Source organism: Mytilus galloprovincialis, chromosome 9, assembly GCF_965363235.1.
Source record: "Mytilus galloprovincialis chromosome 9, xbMytGall1.hap1.1, whole genome shotgun sequence".
NCBI lineage: Eukaryota > Metazoa > Mollusca > Bivalvia > Mytilida > Mytilidae > Mytilus > Mytilus galloprovincialis.
In genome coordinates, this window is record NC_134846.1 from 36,292,123 (window position 1) to 36,315,964 (window position 23,842).

The 23,842-nt window shown below is 31.3% G+C and overlaps 1 protein-coding gene across 2 annotated transcripts; it reads left to right on the forward strand.

Moving 5' to 3' along the window:
- The first annotated feature begins 27 nt into the window (after window positions 1-27).
- On the forward strand, window positions 28-23,530 carry LOC143044917 (ATPase family AAA domain-containing protein 5-like). 2 transcript variants are annotated; one of them, XM_076217167.1, is made up of 18 exons: window positions 28-171; window positions 987-1,060; window positions 2,251-2,439; window positions 7,175-8,736; window positions 9,241-9,295; window positions 9,781-9,991; window positions 10,639-10,842; window positions 11,617-11,990; window positions 12,369-12,516; window positions 13,483-13,674; window positions 15,674-15,856; window positions 16,509-16,669; window positions 17,289-17,421; window positions 17,832-18,148; window positions 18,563-18,721; window positions 19,445-20,580; window positions 21,102-21,260; window positions 21,573-23,530. In XM_076217167.1, exons 2-18 carry the CDS (start codon window positions 1,010-1,012, stop codon window positions 21,649-21,651), a joined length of 5,313 nt encoding a protein of 1,770 aa, XP_076073282.1. In that variant the 5' UTR covers window positions 28-171; window positions 987-1,009; the 3' UTR covers window positions 21,652-23,530. The 2 variants fall into 2 exon arrangements, with proteins under 2 accessions (XP_076073282.1, XP_076073283.1); XM_076217168.1 differs by having other exon boundaries at window positions 28-128.
- The last annotated feature ends 312 nt before the right edge of the window (window positions 23,531-23,842 follow it).

The window sequence follows — 23,842 nt, forward strand, 5'->3', positions numbered from 1 at the left end:
AAAATAAAGTGCGAAACTGTGTGAATAAATAAACTTCTGCGATAAAATTTCAACTTCCCGCCATCCCGCCAGAAAATAAACAACAAAAAGCAAACATTTGGAAGAAAAAGAAGGGTTACACGACACATGTAAATTGTAGATAAACCAAAAATTACAGCCCACTAATACAATGTAATTCAAAACTAACGATATTAGTTTTTATTACTATCCAATGGTGAAAATTCTCTTATAAACAATTATTTTGACAGGTCGAGTAATATTGATTCCGCCAGAATGAATAAGAGTAAACACTATATACATCGCAGGTATAACACACATAAATACTCAGAGCCCTGATTTAGTAGTGACAGGGGACTGACCACCTATTGTGGATCTTCAAATTTATGATTATGTGTAGATTTTTTTGGCATTGATCCAAAGACAAAGTGCTTGTTTGGTATCCCCCTTTTTCTAAATCCTAGATGTTAAAGGGTACCTTGATTGACAGATATTGTGTATGTTATATTACCCGTGTCATTAGGTTATTTCTCTTACCCGATGCTAGATCCATTATTGACAATAAGTAAGAAAGTTTGATGCAATTCCTATAAAAGGGCATATAGGGCTCATAACAAGAAGACCCTGCAGTCACCTCTTAGCGTCTGCTAGTCGCAACTGATTCGAGAGAAAAACAATCCACAGACTGATTTTGAATTTATTTCCAGTTTACTTTGTATTGAAATCCAGGACAAGCACAAAAAATGGAGTACCAACACGAAACATGGAAGATAAATAAGGGGAAACATGAAGCACATTGCAAACCAAACAAGAGATAACAAGAAATAAAAAGGCTGAAAACATTGCACGAAAATAACCCTTTACCTCGCTAATCAATGAAACTGCAATCTAGTGATGCTGATAACCAACAGACATTAAGATGTCAAGGAATTTCATATCTAAGGGATAATGTTATTGATCATATTGATATCAATTCTTTTGTTTTGTAGATGTTAAGTCAATAGATGAAAACATGCCAGGTATTGTTATGGAAATGGAACAAGAAAAAGAAGCAGAGGAAGATGTAAGATATAAGAGAAATTAAAACTAAGGATAAATAACTAACTATAAAGACTAAAAACATACATGTATATGGTAGACTGGTAGTTCATTTCTGGCCTATTAAACTTCCAACTCATGCCTATCCTATCACATTTTATGTACATGTACATATTAGTTTAAAGTCATGAAACCGCCATATTTTCCATATGCAAGTGACCTCAGTGAGACCCTCTCGTAAAAATCCGGTGATCACTATATGCATGGATCTGTCATTGAAATAAACTATTATCTGATTGTACATGTTATTCACGTTTTACTCATTTCATATGACTTGTAAGTACATGTATTGTTATCTTAAGTCGCAACATTTTTGGTTTGCACCATTTTATTTCCAGAACATTTCCCTTTGAAGTCTATGAAAAATATTTAAAAAAAATAAGTCAACCTACATACTGGAAACACCTGTTTTTTTCTGCCATCGTGCAGGAAAAACTAAAAACATTGTTTTGTTCTTCTGAGTATTATATAATTATGAGTCAATGTGTTAAAAAAGATTTCATCTAATCACTATTAGTTACTCTTGTGTGCCAGAGTTTCTATAGAATAAAAGAGAATACTAAGATTGAATTAAACATTATATATAGAAAAAGTCCAGATAACAACATGACCTGAGAAAAAGAACAAAATACATAAACAAACACAACAGTTAAACTAATGATTATGCAACATGAACCACACATAAAACCTAGATGAATTTAAGTGTTCATGTCCCACTATTGGCACTTCTATTTAACATAACAGTTGAAAATATAAAATTATTTTGTTTCAATTTGTTAAATTGTTCTCTTATTAAATCATTTGATACATGGCTAACTAGAAGTTATGTCAGGCACTGAGCAACTGCCAATGGTTAAACACAAGAATACAGTGCAAAGATTTCTTGAAAAAATCTGTCAATCAGTGTGTTCATACATACTGTGGATTTGTCAACTTAGTGAGGTTAACTTTTTATTTTGAGGATTTGTGAAAAAAAAATTGCATTGCATGGATACTAGATTTTGCAGTATTTTCAAATTCTGTAACAAGCTTATTAGAAATTTGCGTTAAATGAACACTTATATTGGTAGACCCCTATTCCTTGAAATTGATGGAAGTAAAGTATGTCTCAAATAATAATGAATTCACAGAATTGTTTGTTTTCTCTGATTGCAGAAGGAATCCAAACTAGAAGAAATTGCATCACCGCAAAGGTCAATACTAGAATTCTTCAAATCACCTACCAAACCAGTGGAAAAGCCTAAAAATCTATTGAGTTACTTTGGCAAGCCATCTCCCAAACAGAAAGAAAGTACAGAAACATTGACCAGCCAAACAAAAACAGAAAAAGCAAATGGAAAAGTGGTATTACAATTATTGACTTTCTTTGTAGATTATTTGGTACACACAGACACAGTTATCTTAGTCTGCACGGTTAACCACTAGTCCGATGCCCCAGACAGTAAATCATTGCAAAACTTTGTTTGGACCAATATTAAAGAAAAATTTTGAAATATTGGTCTTCAGACTAGTAGTTGAAAAAGTTTTTGGTGCAGACTGTTATCATTTATTTATATAGAAATGATGTATATATATACTAATTGTACTTAGCTATCCAGGCAAATTAATTCAGTATGAAAAAAAAAATGTTCACTCGCTCAACTGTGATAGTAAGATCATGACATTGTGTCATATTTGTTGATTTCTATCTTGTCTTAACAATGTGCTAAAGAGATACTTAGCATGCTTGTCACTACACCTTCAGTCATGTGTTGCATATTTCATATGGGCCATTTTAAAAAAAATGAGGCAAAAGTGTGACATGGGGGTACCAATTTCAAACTCAATATTTTGTATTTCTTTTTGTCTTACCCTATTACCGATACTTTAAATTTTATAATTCCAAAGTTTCAGGCCGAATGAAACAGACACATTGAATAATCTTAAATTTTAATAACATACATCTCAAAAAATTTGAACAGAAACCATACTACTTATAAACAAGTTTGGTAATAAAACAGTTAAGAAAACATTGCTCAAACCTTTTCCAAATGAAAGTCAATAGAAAAAGAAAAATTTTAAAACCAAAATTTCCATCTTTTCTGCTAAATCATATAATAACAATCAAATTGAATATCTTAATTTGAAAAAAAATAATAATAACTAGTCATTGAAGTTTTTGCCAATAAAAAGAATATATTTCAGTTAAAATAGTAAACTTTGAAAGCTCTGAGTTTTTGTGATCATTTGCAAAAAAAAAAAAGTCATTTCATTGTACCGTTTCTATGTAATTGTATGTAGAAAAAGCCTTCTTTTTTCAGTATTTTGTCACACTCCTGACATATGTTACAAAGATTGAAAAATGCTTTAAACTTTCACAAAAATTCACTTAACACATTGCTATATCATTGATTTCAATTACTGATATCTTTTGCCATAGAACAGGACTTTCTTTTTAGGGCCATTTAAAAAAAATACAAAGAGAGGCACCCAAAAATGTCAGGAGTGTGACAACTGTCTTTAAACAAGAAAACAACTGCCACAAAACCCAAATGCTTATGAATGATCTCGTCTAGAAGGGCCTTTCTTCTTGGTGTAGCATTTTTTATGATGTGTTTCAAAGTACTCGTCCAAGCATTTGGGTTTTGTGGCAATTGTTTTCTTGTGTGTTGTGCAGGTTTTCTCACTGTAGATCTGGAATCTGACACAGTCACAGATCTGTTCTCATTTGAATTTTTGAGCTGTTTTTGTTCGATTCTAAGTCCTTATTCAACCCAACTTCTTTTTTATCTTTCTTCCTTTTTTTCTACTGTTTCTCTGCCACTGCCTTTGTTTTTCTTTATATTGTTTATAAAATTTGGAATTCAAAGTTCTTCTTTCTTTAAGCCTTTTTTTGTTAGCTTGGTTTTGTAGTTTTTTATTTTGTTTAAGATTGTCCAACTTCCTCTGATCATTTTTCAATTTTATATACAGCCAGTATTAGCGGGTTCTCTCTTTCCAAGTCTCCTTCTTTGAATCATTTCTTCTAGAGAATTTTTTCTGGCTTATGTCAGCAAGTCTAGTGGATGTTTTAAGGAATGGAAGATTTACCAAAAGTTTCTTCATTTTACTAGCTGTCTTTCAATTATATTATCTGTCCTAAAAATAAAGCTAATTTTCATATTTTTCTTAAATTGTTAAATTCATGTCAGGAGTGTGACGAATTACATCTGAATGGTTAATCCTTGAAACATCTTTAAATATACCATTTTAAATCAAAATAATTGTTCTATTTTGTACAAAATTCATTTCCTCACTTTCCTATATGATATTATAGTTGTACACACTTATTTCCTTTGATAAATTTGCATTACTGTGCACAAAAAATAGAAAAATGACTAATTAAAACTTATTGTGCCAAAACAATCATGATAAATAACACATTTAAGAGGTAAATGATAGGAATATAACTTGGTTTCAACATTTCTAACACAAAGAAACTTGTGGGACTTGTCCTTGTGAAATTATGAATTGACAGAAAATGTCTTAAAAAAAGCGTCACACTCCTGACATATATAATGCACTCCCACATCTATGATATAAACATATCACAGTTGTAATAGATTTTTTTCTTCTCTTTGGAATAGCCACTTCTGAAAAATAAAGAAGAAGAAAACATTTAAGTCCTATGTATTCTTTGGTAGATGTTTAAAGACAGTTGTCACACTCCTGACATTTTTGGGTGCCTCTCTTTGGTGTCCATTAAAACAATAAAATATGTGATTTAGAGCACCAACATACCCTTAATTATAGTGCTAATATACCAATACAAACTTATTTCACATACTGACATTATTGGACTTTAAAACATGGTTACAAGGAAGCTTTAATTTTAAAAGTGTCATTTTTTGAAAGACTTTATTTTTTGTACATACCTTCACAATAAAGGTCAGTGTTTACTTGTTTTAAAATTTTATTGGACAAAATTACAAAAATATTTAAGACTAATAATGTAGCAACTACCAGAAATATTTCAGTATAGCATAAAAACGATCCACTTTTTTCAATACTACTTTGAAAATTTCTAATTTTTTAAATGTCACGCTAAAAGCATCACACTCCTGACAAAAATGGCCTGTTTTTAAAACATTTCTCTGAAGTGGTTTGAGATATCTTCATGAAACTTGGCAGCAAGCTAGCCCTGACTATCCTGCATTTTATAACACCTGTGTTATAATTCTAAACTTAACTAATATAAAAATATACCACAAAAAGTAAAAATCCTCATTGTTTTTGAAATGGCCCATATACTATAAATTCAGAAATTATTGCATGCTTTTATTATTGATATTTTGTCATTTTAGGCTAAAATTAGAGTTTAAATTATAGCAATTATAACCTTGTCCCATTTTTCGCAAAAAAAATAAAACATAGCAATAATTTCTGAATTTACAGTATTAATGTTTTGTTTGTTTAATTTTTAATATCAGCATTTTACTGTTTCAATTACTTACAATGTACAGACAAGACAAATCTTGGTTTCAGTAGGTCAATCTTTTATAATCAGTAGTTAAAAAGGTTTCAGTGAAGGTAAAATAAAAGTTTTTAATTAGAATAAAACCATGTGTTCTTTTCTCATTCCATGCTGTATATATAGCCTTTGGATATATTTTTATACCCCATTTATGGGCATTATTATACCCCCGCTTTAAAAAAGGGGGGGTATACTGTTTTACCTCTGTCTGTCAGTCCGTCCGTCAGTCCGTCCATCAGTCCGTCCGTCCATCAGTCCGTCCGTCCATCAGTCCGTCCGTCAGTCAGTCCGTCCCATGAAACTTTCGTCACATTTTTCTCAGGAACTACACATCCACCCTTTCTGTAATTTGGTATCAACATTTATATATGTCAGCCATACCGTGTGATGCGTTTTCAGATTCATCACTTGACAACTTCCTGTTTACCGAACACTTGTCTGATTTTACGCATGATAGCCAAGTTGAAAATTTTCGTCACATTTTTCTCAGGAACTACAATACAAGGTTTCTGAATTTTGGTTTCAGGATTTATATAAGTCAGCTAAACCGTGTGACGCGTTTTCAGATTCATCACTCGACAACTTCCTGTTTACCGAACACTTGTATGATTTTACACATGATAGCCAAGTTGAAAATTTTCGTCACATTTTTCTCAGGAACTACAATACAAGGATTTCTGAAATTTGGTTTCAGGATTTATATAAGTCAGCTATACCGTGTGATGCGTTTTCAGATTCATCACTCGACAACTTCCTGTTTACCGAACACTTGTATGATTTTACACATGATAACCAAGTTAAAAATTTTCGTCACATTTTTCTCAGGAACTACAATACAAGGATTTCTGAAATTTGGTTTCAGGATTTTTATAAGTCAGCTATACCGTGTGATGCGTTTTCAGATTCATCACTCAACAACTTCCTGTTTACCGAACACTTGCATATTTTTACACTATTAATATTATCCACTTGCGGCGGGGGTATCATCAGTGAGCAGTAGCTCGCAGTTTCACTTGTGTTTTCTGGTCTGTGCGTCCGTCTGTCCCGCTTCAGGTTTAAGTTTTTGGTCAAGGTAGTTTTAGATGAAGTTGAAGCTCAATCAACTTGAAACTTAGTACACATGATCCCTATGATATGATCTTTCTAATTTTAATGTCAAATTAGAGTTTTTACCCCATTTTCACAGTCCACTGAACATAGAAAATGATAGTAGGGATGGGGCATGTATTATGGACACATTCTTGTTTGTTGTAAGGGTGCATTCTCATTAATCTATCCCCACATCTTTATTTGTTCATAATGAAGGAATTTCTAAAATATAAATAGGAAATAGACAGCAATGGTATTTTTAAAATGCTTACTTTCTGATCATACAGAAAACAACCAAAAAAAAACCTGTCAGACATCATTATAGGATACCTTTTTGCAGTCCAAACAGTGATTTCTTTGCCCATGTCTCACAGTCCTTGAGTGTAGGACAGTCCTTGAGTGTAGGCTCTGTTGCAAAAGCTATGAAGATTAATAAATGCACTTATTTTTTGTTGATATACAATTTCTTTTAAGTGTATTCTATATTTGTATTTACAGAATGGTCTTCAGAATGGCATTAATGGTAAAGAGCAAAAGCAGAAAGTTGAAAAGAATTCATCTTCGCTAAATTCATCAATTTCTGAGTTTGAAGGTCAGGATTCTCTTACTAAAATTAAAAAGACAGAAAAAAAGAAGGGGACAAAAAAGTCTTTTAAAGCAAATGATGAGGCTTCAAAAGAAAATGCTGAAAGTAAAACAAAAGACATTTCAAAATCAAAGAAAAATAATGTAGAGAAAGATGTTATTGAAAAAATACAGAAAAAGGAAGTACAAAAAGAAACCCAAAAGAAGAAAAAAATAAAAGACAAGGAAGTTAAATCAGTACAAGATAAACCAGTAGGAAAAGCAGAAGTTGAAACAAAGACAAATGAGAATAATATCAGGAAGTCTGAACAAAAGGAAGAGGAAAATTCAGGAATAAGTTACCTTGACTTCTTAAAGTCCCTAGAAAATAAATCTGAAGAAAAGAGAGATGAAATAATTACAGATAACACAGAATTAGAAACAGTGATTGAAAATGACTGCAAAGAATCAGTGACAGTGACTGGAAATGACGATGTAAAATCAGAAGCAATGACTGGAGATGAAGTATCACAAGTGACAACTGATTCAGACAATAAAAACCCAGAGATTGTGGTAAGCGTGGATGATAGCAAACACGATTCATCCGCTGATGAAAACTATCCCAGTATAACATCTTTTTTTACTAAATTGTCAGGACCAGTTCCCAAACAATCTAGCAGTAAACCAAACAGTCCTAAAATCCTAACTACTAAAGCTGACATACATTCTGAACCTACCCCACCTAAAATTTCTAAGGAAAATAAATCTGAAAAGACGAAAGTATGTACTTCTGTAGAAAGTGACTCAAAACTGAATGAAATTGAAATTATTAGTTCTGAAGTTGTAAAAGTTGACAGCCCAACAAAGAAAAGGGGTACTAAGCATAAAGACAAACCTGTGAAATCAGCCAGAAAGTCTTTGAATCAGAAATTGACAGAAACAGTAGAAATCTCTGATGATAGCATGACTGTAGATGCTACTGAAACAAAAGAGGCATTGGATAGGAAAAAAGCATTTCTTCAAAGTGATAATACCCCTTCAGGATCTCAGAAAACTTCCCAAGCAACACTTAGCTTTGTTAAAGGTGGGTTTCAAGTGTCAAGCAAGCCATCACATAAAACAAGAATTCGTAAATCAGAACCAGAAGAGATGACATGTGAGTCACCCTTGTCTAAAAGTACGCCAGTAAAGAAAGGTAGAGGGCGGCCACCATCTACGAAAGTCCAAGAAAAAACGCCGGTCAGTACAAAAGCCAGAGGAAGACCACCGGGTAGTACAAACAAAATAAAGAAAAGTGCTTCAGACGGTCAAAAACCTGAATTAAGTAATGCATCTGTTTTGGAGGATAGTGTGATAAAAAGTGAAGATACAATGGAAGTTTATGATGATAATGCAGTACAGAAGAGACGATCCTCGAGGAAGAAGAAGCAATACAAAGTTGATATGATCAGTATTGATACTAAAAATAGAACACCAATCAGGATGAGGCTTACAAGGTAATGATTCTCTTTAAATATACATTGACAAATAAAGCTATTGAAAATTGTAGTAAAACAAGACACTGAAATAATGAGTTTATACTTAGTACAGGAAAAATTATAAAACTAAAATCTGACATTTTATAACAAGAAGTTCTCTTTATTTTTTCAGACGGGTTTCACATATCATTCTGAAAAGTTGCTATTTGCATGATTTGAGTCTTTTAGAATACATTTTTTTTGTATTTACAAAAGGCTTTTTTTTTGCAAAAAGAGGAAATATTTGATAGGTGAAGAGTGGTAAAGATCAAGTGAATATCATTTTTACTTACAAGAAAATGTGTCAAATATGCATTCCACACATTTTAAATTCTAAATTTCAGCTGATTGCATTGAAAATGCAGATAAAAGTTTTATTTTGATATAATATGAATTTATATTTTTATTTTGCTCATAGTTTGCATGTATTTTTGTCATCTGACAATGCTGTCTTTAAATCTCATCTGTTTTTATTGATTTCAGATGCAACAAAAGTGGCAGTAGCACAGATGAATCTTCTTTTACTTTAAAACCAAAGGTAAAGGTCAAACAATAGTACCACACTATTATAAACTATTCCTTGTAAGAAAAAGAAGGCAAATATATTACAATAGCATTTCTCTACAATTTTGGTTCTTGATGTAGGAAACCAATATGAGAGCCAATGAAACAACTCCATGCAAGTCACAATATTTTAAAAAGAACAATTATAGATCAAAAGTACGGCCTTCAACATGGAACCTTAGGCTCACACCTAACAGCAAGCTTTAAAGGGCCCAAAATGACTAGTGTAAAACAATTCAAACAGGAAAACATAGTCTAAATGGAATATAAAACCACACCAAAAAAATTGACAACCACTGAACAACAGGCTACTATTATGCATGGTTGCAATGGTAAAGGGTTATTTTAAGAATTGAATAAACACTCAAATCAACAGTTTCCAAATGGTCCTGACAAAGATCTTATCATAAACTATTGAATTTCATTGTATTAACAATTATTTAAATGTGATAATTTCAGTCAAATATCAAACAAACCAGAGCACAAAAGCTATTGGAAAAAGCAAAGAAATCAAAGTCTGGAAAGTCTCCAGAATTGAAGCTACAGATGAAAAAGGCCATTAAAAAGAACCAGAAGAGATCTAAGTTAAAAGGAAGTGCCAAAGAAAAAAGAAAGCCAGTTGAGACTGAAAATGAAAGTTCTAGCAGGAGAAGAAGTTCAAGACTATCAGGTAAAGTACAATCCCTGTCTGATATATTGCTAAAGTTTCATCATATTGTGGTAATAAAACTTATACCAATTTATATATTCTAAAATCAACATGTTTTCGTGAATAACCTTTATATAATCAGCTGGGGTTAAGACCAAATGTTTGGAATGCCAAAAACATATGGGCATAAAAAACCATAATAAGACCATCTTAAATTGCCTGATTGAGTCCCTATCTTAGTTAACATACTTAAGCATTCTTGTAATTTTCTCACAAGATGTTTTGTTAATTGTGCCAATATCAAAGCATAGCTGATTGAAAGATGGTTATCTTGAAGACTTATTAAAGACACATTTATAATCAACAAAGTACATCTGCGCCAATATGTAAAAATCAAGAAACTTCGTTCCCTGTTCCAGTACTGGTATCTTGGAAAAAATCACAAAAGTGCCTCAAAATTTATTTACCATGTAATTGTGCACTCCATTGGTGGTTGTTTACAGACTTGAGAAAAGGACAGACTTTTAAGTATCACTGAAAAAAACAAACTTTTACAGATTTTCTGCTTTACATGCAATTGTTTTTTCTCCTCAATATACATGTTCAATTTTCTGTTTTTTTGGGGGTTACAGTGACATAAAATCAATATTTTCATTATTTATTTGTAGATAAATTTAGTGTTTCTATGGAGGAGTCAAAAGATGGCAATGATGATGATGAAATCATGATTATAGATGATGATGAAGATCACAAAGGAAAGAAGAAGAAACAGAAAGACCTGTGTACTCCTAGGAAAGGCAGGAAACCATCAACACCTAAGACTCCACTGCAGAACAAAACTACAAGTAAAGGCACACCCAAGAAGCCTTCAGGTATTTTAATTGTTAAACGTCCAAAGAATCACTGGTCCATATAAAAAGACATAGCAAGGGTTTATGAAACATTCTATATGCATCCTATCAATGAACATTTCAAGAGATTTATTAATGCAATATATTCTCAAGTATTCAAGTTACTCAATGATATGCATGCCTACATGTAGAACCATAATTGTCCATCAATTTACATAAATTGTACATGATGCATGAATCCAGTATCTGTTCTTAAATATCAATGATTTCGTTGTTAAAGTAATATTTCTGATTAGAGGTATCTTCCTTCGTCAACAATTGTAGTTGAACCAAATCTTAGCAATGCCATCAGATACTCATAGAATACTTATAGTATTGTTCCTACTGCAAAGTGAATGCAATCTACCCTTCTATGCTCACTAACACTTTGATTAATCAGATAGCAGAAAAGAAGAGAAAGGCAGAAATAGTTTGTGGTCTGCCATAACCTGGGGCGAGCAAAGGTTGAAAATTGTCAGGCCTTGAGTCACATTCAGTGGGGAAATGCAGGTTACAGCAAGTTACACAATATATTAACCTTTACATTTGTTGATGTCTCGTATCTCTATTTCGTGGCATTAGTTTCAAAATGAAATTACTGTTGAATTGCTGTGTAGAATATGTTATTAAAGCTAAAGTTAATGTTGAAACTTTGCACCATCAGTAGCAATGTTACCATGTAATTAATGGAGAAAACACAGTTTTTAAATGTAACAAAGTTAAAGAAATAAATAAGGTAAATTTCTGTTTTTATAGGAAAACTTGCCCCAATATTTATGAAGAAGAAAGCTGGTGAAAAAGTTGAGGAACCAAAGAAACCAGTTTTGGATCCAGAGCAAGAAAGACAGAGACGAGAATTTCTGATGAGTGGTGTACCTGAGGCTTTAAAGAAACAAACAATTGCTGCAAGTGCAGCTGTCATTCTCTCTGATCTACCTCCCTTTCCTGCCATTAGGCATGTGCAACAGATGGAAGGCATTATGGGAAAGTCTGGAATTGATATATGGAATTTATCAAGTGTACAGCTTAAGAACTGTGAAGAAACTGATAATACTGGAGTTATACAAACTTATTGGAATCATGGCTTACTAGAAAAAGACAAGATTATGTGTGATTTATCTAAAATAAAGGTATTGTAACTTGTATCATAATCAGTTAAAATATGGTTTCCCCAAGCCTTAGTATTGAATTTTGAAAATCACAAATCAAGGTCTTTAAACCTTCAACAGGAAATGACTGATGACCTTTATAGGGTCAGTTTGCTTTTAATACTAATAGGTATTTGACTGCTAGTAAACTGCTTTAATATATTTATCAAGCAAGGTGAAAAAATTGTAGACATAGTGTTATAAACTAATAAAATTTCAATTCTTGGTCATTAGTGAAAGTAAAAGTGTAGATTGTTCCTTTTGAATACTTTTGCTGTTTTTGTAATAAAGAAAGATTCAAATTACTGGAAAAATAGTTCAAATACATAATTGACAAATAAAATTATATATTTTTTTCAGCTTTTTAAGCAACATTCAAAGGTAGAAGACAGTCTTGAAGAACCATTATTGAAAGAAATTCAAAAAATCAGTCCAAGTTATAATGTTGATAAAATGTACAAATTACTGAAGGAAAAAAAAGAAGACCAGGATGCTGAAATGACCTATGGTTAGTGTGATCAGAATACTTAATTACCTCACCTGGCCCAGAAACCAGTAATTATAGTTCATGTACACATTTGTCTATAATACACACCCTTTTTCATCCCACCAAAATCGCAGTTATTACACTATTAAATATCAATGGTGAGGGATGGTATTTTTTCTGGAACATCATATGGAAAACAAAAATAAATATACAATATTTATAGGTCAATGTCAGAAAAATATCAACTTTTTTTGTATGATGCTGAGAAACTGGGGAAGGGTGAGGTTCTACTGAGCTCCTCCCCAGTTTTGCGCTGAGTACAAAAAAGTTGATATTTTTCTGACATTAACCTAATGTTGTTTTTATACTGCAACTTAAATAAATAAATTGATAGCTATTTAAATTGTAACTCAAATATCAAACTTATTTTCATCCCTTAATGGACCCCTGACTGGAAAAAGTGTTCCATGATGAAATTGACATTGCACAAAATATAGCTGTGTTACTATATTTAGGAAATAAACACAACTAGTTGCAGTATAAACTCTATAAAAGTTTAATGCTTGGAAGAACAAAATGCATTTTGCCCTGTGAAATGCTTGTACTTTAACTCATGAAATAGACCTTAGATTTTCATGCTCTATTTATGGACATTATGTTTTGGTTTGTTCATCCATCCACCCACTCCTCTGTTTGTCCACAAAGTTTTTGGTAAAAACAGTTTTTGATACAGATGAAGTTCAATCAACACGAAAGTTAGTATGCATGTTCCCTATGATGTGATCTTTCTAACTCTATTGCTAAATTTTGACTCCAATTTCACAGTCCACTGAACACAGAAAATAATAGTGTGAGTGGGGCATTGGTGTACTATGGACACATTCTTGTTTTTAAACAACTTTTTTTAAACAAAATAAAACAGTAAATAGCATGCAACAGTTTTAGAACTTTTTTGTCTGGATAAGTGATTTTATTTTAATTTTGTAGATATTGAGGAGCAAAAAGATAGCAAATCAAAGAAAGGTGAATCAACTGATACAGGGAAGGAAGGTAAAAAGAAAACAAAGAGGAGAAGTCTCCGTCTAAAAAAGAAAGATGAAGTCATGGAAGTTATAGATTTAGGGAGTCCAGAACCAGTCGCAGAGGAAACCAGTTCAGGAGACAATAAACAGGAAACAGGTATTGATTTATTTTCTTGTTATTGTCAAAGCTTGGAGTGAAGTTCATTTAAAACTTTCTAGATTAAAACATTAAAAATTATTAAGAAGTTTAAGTTACTTTAAATTTAGTGTTTATAGTGTAGAATATATATGTAATTGATTTCAAGATCAGAAAGAGAAAAAAGTTCTGTTCATCTTGTCTACACTTTCTCATTTTTTCTGATTTTCAATCGATTGACTGAAATTTCTTGACAGATATTCGTGAGGTTTGTGTTGCTCAGTCTTTAGTTTTTTATACGCCCGTCTTTTAGACGGGACGTATTATGGTATACCGTTGTCTGTCCGTCCTTGGTCCACACTTCGGACAATAACTCAAAAACACTTTCACCAATTTCCATGAAACTTAAGTGAATTGTTTATATCTATTGACGTAAGCTCACTTTCGTTTTTTTTTAGTTTCAGATTTTAAGTTTTGGATTTATGGGGCTTTATTCATAAAAAAGGGGGGATTTTCAACACTTCGGACAATAACTCAAAAAGGCTTTCACCAATGTCCATGAAACTTTGGTGAATTGTTTATATCTATTGATGTAAGCTCCCTTTCAATTTTTATAAATTTCAGATTTTAAGTTTTGGATTAATGGGGCTTTATTCATAAAAAAAGGGGGATTTTTAACACTTCGGACAATAACTCAAAAAGGCTTTCACCAATGTCCATGAAACTTTGGTGAATTGTTTATATCTATTGATGTAACAAATAATACTTAATAAAATCTGATGAAAACATAAAATTTGTAAAATCTTTAGTTCAATTTAAAACATTAAATTTCTTGTAAAAAATAGGTTCCATGAATGTCATATGTTTGTACTATTATTGAATGGTTGCAAGGATGAAAGCACATTAGCAGTCCCTGAGATACTAACTGTTCCCTGAGGCATATATCATTTTATGATAACATTTTTACTATCTAAGCTATGGATAAAAATCAAATACTGTTTTTGCATATAGGATGTTTTACTCTTGTTAAAATTGGTTGCAATTGAAATCACAAATGATACCTTAGCATTGCAGCTTTTTTATAGAGTTCGGTTTCGGTGGAAGGGTTGAGCGCAATAAAAAATGTTATAAAACATAACTAGTCTACAATAGCACATAATAAGTGAACAAGTGACAACATGAAAATCCTAACATGTGACTAAATATTCCTTAAATGTTAAAGGGTGTCATTTTATGAAAAAAATAAGGAAATCAAGTCTCCTAAACATTTATCAATATGATCATCTTGTGAATATTCTAAACAATAAAAAGGTAATAATCATTATCCACCATATTAAGCACCATTTGAACAACTTTTGCATACATCTTTGTATAATTTAGTATGGATTCCTTACTGTGTTCAACAGAATCTAACTATGAGCAATATACCCCAAGAAAATTACCTTCTTTCAAACTACTATAAAATTTGGAAATCAGCCATAGAATTACTAAAACCCATAATCATATATCACTTTCCTTATATTGCATTGAAGACTTCTATGTTATATGCCAATGTTAATGATATTTGTTTTTTATGCTAAATATTGAAAAGCTGAACTAGGTTTAATCATCAGTGTCTTCTTCACTGTAATCACTGTCCTCATCATCAGAAAAATCCTCATTTTCATTCTCAGAAGAGGCCTCCTCATCAATGAAATCTTTATCTTCATCATCAATGAAATCCTTACTTTCATCACCTACTTCCTCATTTAGATCATAACTTTCAGTAGAGTCACTTTCACCATCTTCACTTTCCCTGTTATCTTCTTGCTGCTCCTCATTGTCATTGTAGTCTTTTTTGCCATTTTTATACGCCCGTCGTCTTTCAAACAACGGGTGTATCATGCGCTAAAGCGCAGCCCTTTATTATGTTGTGTTTTGTAGATTGGACTTGTTCGTCTTTTTTTTTTTTTTTTTTTTTGCCATGGCATGTCTGTTTTCATCTTATTTTAAACCTTACATTTTTGCATTAACATTTCAGCAATAGTAGTGCCATGGACAGATAAGTATCAACCAACCCATTCATCTGAAATAGTGGGGAATTCTAATAATGTGAAGAAACTGAAAACTTGGTTGATAGAATGGAAACATAAAGTAGATAAAGAAGCCAAAAAGATGAAAAAATTAGCCATGAAAGAATCTAAAAATAAAACAAAAGAAAAAGGTTTGTTGAATATTAGATATTCATGGGTACCAAGTGTAATGTATTCAGGAAAAGTTGTATTTTCATGGATGATTGTTTTCTTGGTTAAGATGTTACACAGCTTTCTAAAAAATTCAGCATTGAATAGATGCATTGAAGGAATTTGTGCTGGTCTATGTGAAAATCTGACCTTGTGTGCAAATGATCTGACATGTTCAGGATAAGATAATAGTAATAAAAGATCACACTTATTTAACTATAACTTGATGTCAGAAATTCAGAAAATATTAACAGGGAAATTTCTGAAATAATTTGTTTATACAGGGCTGCGTTCAATATCGTAGCGGCTACGTAGTGCTTCATAGATTTTTGCATAGCTGCTATCTATATATATGTAGAAGCTATAGACTAGCTACATGTTCAGTAGGCAAAAATCTACGTAGCTCTACGTAGCCGCTACGATATTGAACACAAACCCAGTACCCACATACTTAATGCATTGTCATATTTCAAAATTTTGTTTGAACCACTTAAATTAAGTGTTACTGTGCCCTGTCATTGGTTACATATCTTTTGTATAAATCAGTTCAAAAGCTTGCTTGCAAAAGAATCTGTCAATAACAAAAAAGTTGCTCCCAAATGTTTTGATAATTTTAACTATTTTGATTAACAGAGGATAATTGGTGGGCAGACGACGACAGTGACTTTAATGTTGACAGTGAGGGTACTGAAGATGAGGAAGATAAGCTGTGTAATACTGTCATGTTAATGGGTCCTACAGGTGTGGGAAAATCTACCACAGTGTATGCTCTGGCACAGGAGATAGGGTTTAAGGTAAGTAATAGAAAAAATAATAATAATATTGGTAAGCACAGAAAAATATGTCAGTCAGCATTGATTTAAGGCAAGTGAAATTTATTCAGATGAATTGATTTATGTACAACTGCCATATAAAGATTTACAATTAATGGAAAGTTAGTTAAACTGGTCACCGACTAGTTATTTGTCCTGTTATCAATTTTCACCATCATACTTAATTTGTTTTACACTAATGAATTGGTAAAATGTTTTTTCAGTGTCTTATTTCAAAAAATAAGCACACATGTTTTAAGATAAACAAGATGAACATAGTTTTTCTATGACCAGTATGACTCAATTTGAAGGGAAATAACCCCTCTAAAACAGTTTCAATACTTTTTTTGAAAATCACATTAATTTTGTGCATTTGAAGCGCTTTCTGGGTTAACCTTCATCAGCAACCATCAAACCCAATCATTTGAACTAAAATTCATTTCCTAAAATAATAAATTCTCTTAATTTTATAATTTTATCTGGGTGTTATTCTAAAAAAATATCTTAGAAAGATACCTACATGACTTTAGTTGTGAAAGAAGCCCAAGTCAGTAATCACATTTGTATACGAAGGAAAATATAAAAATATTCAACTTTGCAGGTTTTTGAAGTGAATGCATCTTCAATAAGGAATGGGAAAAGGATACTAACTCAGTTACAGGAAGCTACTCAATCACACAGGGTCTCTCATAAAAGTTGTGGGGATGCAGGTCCAGCTTCTATATTCACACAAGGTAAATAAGTCATTGTATATATACAGTATTACAGCTTTCAAAAATTAGAAAGTTAGTCCTCTTTTGATGACTCATGCTTAAATCCTCTGTTTGGCTCTATCAATCCTGCCCTGAAAGGTAAACAAAAAGCAATAATGCTGGAATGAATTGTGTTTCACCCAGTTGCAACTGACTATAAGATACAGATAAAGTGCTATTTAAATATGGTTGTTGCTACTATTTATGTGTAATGTTGCTTAACAATGTTAAATATATATCATGTATATCCAAAAAAATATTTCTGACAATAAAACACTATTGACTCTGACAATTTTGGCATGTGCCATTTAATATTTTTATTATTAAGAAGGAGAACAATTTTTCTCAAAACTATATTTTATGTATAATTTGATATGATTTTATAATTACAGGCAACAAACCATCTCCTAGGAAGAAACCAGAGAAAGAGAAGAATGCACCAACTTCATTTGCTAATTTCTTTAACAAAACAACAAATTCTAAACCAGTAGAAACTGAAAAGTCCAAAAAGTCAAATGATAGTAAGAATGCAAGAAAAAGAAAAAGAGACTTGGAAGAAAGTGATGCAGAGAAAACACCTAAAAAGAAGAAAGGAAAAGATGAGAAAGGAGTTAAGTTTGATGGCTTAATGCCTACTACTTCAAATCAGACTGCTGGAACTAACCAAGGACTGAATTTATCAAGCACATCTCTAATACTATTTGAAGATGTTAGTATATATTTTACTAGAGATCATGATGAGATGATGACTGATGTATGTCGTCTGAATCATGTTACAAAATTTGTCATCTCAGAGCTTAATTATTTCAGCAATGTCAAATGTCTGAATAACATGTAGATACTAAGTTATTCAGTTTAGTAATCTAGAATTTAAAATCTGCATCATTATTTAGTAAATTGTGAAAACATTAGTTGATGACCAAGATTTTCTTATATTGTAAAAATGATCAGTATTTTATTAAAATTTAGAAATTCTCTAATCATTACACCTCATTAAATGGGATTTTGTAATACTTTTTTTGTTTGAATTTCCTTGATTTGTGTTCAATGAACTCTTCTTTTTAAAGTACAAAATTTTGGAGCCTTGTTGAAACTATATCTAACCATGAATCCTATTTTTCAGGTTGACGTTGTGTTTGAAGAAGATAAGGGATTTTGGTCAGCTATACAGACATTTATGAATTCAACAAAGATTCCTATCATTCTCACGACAAACGATGTTACATTGTCTTCTAAGTTTGAGGGAAGATATGAACAGTTTTTATTCAAAACACCATCCATGGTAAATATATCTCTTCAGTATTTGAATTGAAATGTTGACTTGCCAAAAATGCTATAAGTATTTCTTAATTTTGCATATAAATAAACTTTTATATCAGGATTAAAATTTTGTTCGCTAGACATGAGTTTCATTTACATATTTACATTCATTTACCCATAAGTGACGCTCAAATCTAAAAAGATAAAAAAGGTCAAATAAAATATAAAGTTTAAGAGCATTAAATGCCAAATATATTTTTACAAGAGGAATTATTATTTTTTTTAAATATTTGCATGCAAGTATGAAGTTGAAATTTTCAGATAACTTGAGGGTTTTATCATATTATGCTATCAAGAAAACCAAAATAGGTTATTTTTTCAAGTGGGTATAAAATATTTTTGTCATGTAAATGTGATTTAGAGTGGAATATAAAAAAATATCTACAGAATTCTGTCCATTATGAAAGGGCGTTTGATGAAGAAAGATCAGCACTTTATTCAATTTTATAAGCCTGTCAAATATAAAAAAGAAGATATGGTATGATAACCAATGAGACAACTCTCCACAAGAGACCAAATGACACAAAAATTAACAACTATAGTTCACTGTCTAACCTTCAACAATAAGCAAAGCCCATACCGCAAAGACTGGACTGAATAAGCATAGGTACAGTAAAATTGATACCTTTATTGTTTCCAAAAGGAATGGAATAGTGTTTAATTTTTAATTTTTTTTTTTTTTCAGAAACAAACAACAGTGTATCTACAGTTAATATGTTTGGCAGAAAGTATAAGGACAAACTCAGAAGAAATCATGACTCTTGTAAAAGTTTTATCAGGAGATATTCGTCGATGCTTGCTGGCATTACAGTACTGGATTGAATCAGGAGGTGGCACATTACAGGAAGTCCAGAAAATTATCTCCCCTGTTAAATTGAAGCCACTTACTGTGATTGAGGACACTTGCTCACAAAATGCTATAAAAACTTCAAGCATTTCTGGGGATTCAAAATCTAGGTTTGACGATGATGATGATTTCGTTGTCATAAAACCTGTCGTGAACAAACGAAAAAGACCTCTGATTAGTGATGATGAATTGTCAAATAGTGCCCAACCATTTCCACCGGCAATGGAATCTACGGAGAAACGGGAAGTAGCTTTGCAGTCTTCTGTTCATTTGTCATGCTTGAATAGTTCTTTGGGGCTGAGTTTAGGGGGATCAGAGGGAATTATGAATTTATTAAAGCAGCTAGTAAAAGGTCAAAGAGATGACCTTGTTACTGTGGTAACAGAAGCATGTGATCAATACAGGAAGTTGATGTATAATATTGTTTACAATACTTACATTGATCTGTTACCCATGCCTAAGAGTCAGCAGATGACACCTCCATCTATAAAAACAAAAGTCAAGGAAAAGAAAACTCAATTGAAAAGAATAAAAACATTTGATTTGTATGATAGTGAGGCTTCTAATGATGGAATCTTAGATGAACCAAAAGAAGAGTCTCTTGAAGAAACAAAAACCGAAGAAAGCAAAGAAGAAAAAGTAGCAATTATTAAATCTCTAGATCAATTAACGGAATTTTATGACAATATGTCTTTCATTGATTCAGTGACAATAAGTTCCGAAGTGCCTGAATCGTCAAATAGTTTTATATTGCACAGCAAACGATGCCTTCATGACACTGATATTACAAGTTCGTTAGAGTATATTGATAAAGATAATTTGTGTTCAGAGATAGAAGTTAGAGCGCTTTACAAATTGTGTACAAATCAGGGACAAATACAGGACACTTTAAAAGGCCAGCACATAGAATCACTTAGTATACCTTCTGCAGGGAGTCAGTCAAAAGGAGTTCTAGTCAACAGGGCCAGTAATAGGTTAGTTTGGTATAAACTGTTAGCACATCTTTTATATTCTTGGCCAGAATTGTGTCCCTTTAGCCTTATTTTAGTAACCTCCTTGTCATCGCAACCTGAACATTTGATAAGTTGTTGAATTTGATTTAAATGTTCCATTGTTTGTTTGATAGTCTATGAATTACTTTTAGATAAAGGCCTTAAAGTACATTGCAATGTGAACCCTTTGTAGTACAAACTTTTGGCACTGAAAATCTTCTTAATTGAAACACTAGTTAGATTCTAATATAGAAAGGATATCCTGGTCCACTTCGGTTCAGTTCAATCTGAAAGAACCCACTTTGAGCCATAATTACACAGTAGAAATCTAATTTCTTTAATAATATTAAGAAATAGTGTATTAAAAAAGTAATTTTGTCTGCTATTTTTAAAATTAATTTCCTTCTAAGGTTTGGAATACAGATCTCCAAAAACCAATTATCAGTATTTATTAAGTTATTATTTTACTGTTTTACATTAAGTACTATTCCTTTTCTTTTCAGTAAAAATCTAGTCCTGAAGAAAGCCAGTAATAATGTTATGAGTAACCTCCCCTTGAATGTTAGATGTCATCAGAGATCCATTGTCATGGACTACATGCCTACTCTCAGAGAAATCAGTAAATCAGAAAAACTCAGGGAAATGGCAAAAATAAAAAGAAGGTTAGATATTTGCACTGATTGATTTTCTATAAGTACCATACTCCCATTATTTTTAAAGATCGAAAAAGAGAGATTTGATTTGAATCATCAAAAAGGAACAAAATTAACAAACAAAGCATTTACTGTATAAAACTGAAAGTTAGCTTCTACCTCAACTTGTTTTATATTTCTCTGTATGAAAAATTGAAATTAGGATTTTTGTTGTCAACTGATTTAATTTTTACCTAAACTTGTTTCCCTCAACATGCCTGTAATATTCGCCATTCGATTTTTAAACACCAATTCACAATTATCATCATTTTGTATTTGCAGGTTTCATCATTATTTTGACAACATTGGATTGAATTTTAAAGACACAACTCTGGATATCATGTATACAAGTTTTCAATGAACACTATTGACAGATTTGTAATAATTTTCCTGTCTTGATTTCTTTCAATTTATAACAATACAATTTGTACCAAGAAATTTATGAATGTGACACTGCAAAACTTTTTAGACAGTAATATATAGTATGAGGCTTTTCTTTCAGTGCATTAGTCTCTTAAACTATCAATTTCTAAATTATATAAGTGATTTTTGTTGAACTGTTTACTTTGATATTGGTTTATTTTATGAAAATATGAAGAAATGTTGGTATGAATATTATTTTGTTCCCATCATTCAACACAATATGGAAGGCAAATTGGCATTGCATTTCATTCATAGGTTCAATTGTGATTTGTTCATCCATCTGGCTAAATTTGCAATAATGTCCATTTAAAATACAGCAAAAAGTAATAAAAATTTAACATTTATCATTGAATGTCTCTCAGTTTACATGTCTCCTTTACCTTATTTCATTCATGAATGAATGTACAAGTACAATCAGGTATAGTTCTTGTTTAAATAAATGTTTCCGATTATATTTTTATTTTCAATGTTTTAAATGATTTCCACTAACTCTAAAAATTCAAGTATACAACTATTTTGTATACAATCCCTGATATTCTCAAATTTTTTAAAATTACAAAATAAATGTCTCAATTTTTTTTTCTTGTCTGACGTTATATTTAAATTAGTTTAAAACTTAAATATCCTCTGTCATATTAATCAGGGTTAAAAATTTGAAAGAACTCTTTGCTAGTGACAAGATTATTAATATGCACATACATATTAGTGATTTTGCTAGCGCTTGTCACTTTCGTAATTTTATATGAAACGGTTTTCATATTGACAAAAGTATTTCAAATCAATTTCGTCACTTAAATTTTGAAATTGTAAAAATATTTTTGCATTAAAATACTATAAATTTACTTGTCTTTATGTTTAGGACAAGTTCATGACCTCCGGCCCAGGTAATTAAGATTTGCAACAGGTGTTGCAATTTGTGATTACAACTAATCTGCTTATCGCCATCCGATGGATCACTAATCTATTAATTACTAATAAACCTCATAATTGACCATCATAATTATTTTCCCCAGGAAAATCAGTCAGTCTGTTTTTCAACATCCAGGAGTATAGTTTCGTCATTTGATCAAAATCGTTTTCCCCCGGACAGTTTGCATGCACATGAATTTCAATATTTCTCAAACGATCACAATTTGAAGTTCATCATTCAAACACATTTTCGTCATATTTGATATAAATTTTCATCAATAACTTTCAACATTTTCCATTTAAAATATAGAACTTTATTCAAAAATGTTTTCAAGAGTCAAACAGGTGCTTCCTGTACGGTGTACTACGCATGCGTAAAAGTATTCCTATGACTATTTATAGACACCAAAAACGTAAAATGGGAAATCATTTAGTATCTAGTAGACGAGAGATACAAACATATATATCTCTTACCAAAGGAATTTAAATCGAAAAATTCTAATTTCCTGATGAACCCAGACTCATTTTGAATTTATTATCCACGTGTTACTTCCCGTTTTCATTTAATTTTAAAACTGAAAGTAAAAAAACATGATCTATTGGCTATTCTTGATTTGTTTTCCAAGCTTCAAAAATATCTTTGTATGACACCTAAATCCTGCAAATAATTATAAAAGAAATGTTTTATACCTAGATACAAAAATATGTGATTTTGAAATTTTTATAATATTATAATAGAAATTGATGTAAAATATATATAGTGATTTTTAAAACTGATTTTATGGGAATTTTTATGTTGTCTTCTTAAATTGAATTCATATTCTTAATGCATGAATTTGTATAATAATATTTTCTTGAGTATTTATTTATTGTAATATCATCTGTGACAAATAAATATGTAAACTATACTAATGAAATTGCTAATCTGTTTTTGAAATTTTCACCATTGAAAAACTGAAATTGACGTTTTTATACAATCTGATTAAATAAATTCCTATGTCCAAGTTTTGCTTACAAAAAATGAAAATGCTTTGTTCTACTTTCTGTTTCAAAGATCTAACAGGATCCTCTTGTTTTGTTGTAATGATAAACACCTTCAAAAATATTGAAGGATGAAATTTCATAGTCTGATGTAAAAATTACCAGAATAGAGAGTCAAATGGGGGTTGTCAGATCCTTGTGAGTGAAACTTTGACACAGTATCTGTATTTGAATTAGAT

Bases quoted from the DNA above. Each gene is read 5' to 3' on its own strand.
- LOC143044917 (XM_076217167.1), top strand. From the start codon at position 1,010: ATGCCAGGTATTGTTATGGAAATGGAACAAGAAAAAGAAGCAGAGGAA. The intron at 8,737-9,240 runs GTAATGATTCTC...TATTGATTTCAG, and splicing joins ATCAGGATGAGGCTTACAAG to ATGCAACAAAAGTGGCAGTA. The intron at 10,843-11,616 runs GTATTTTAATTG...CTGTTTTTATAG, and splicing joins CACACCCAAGAAGCCTTCAG to GAAAACTTGCCCCAATATTT.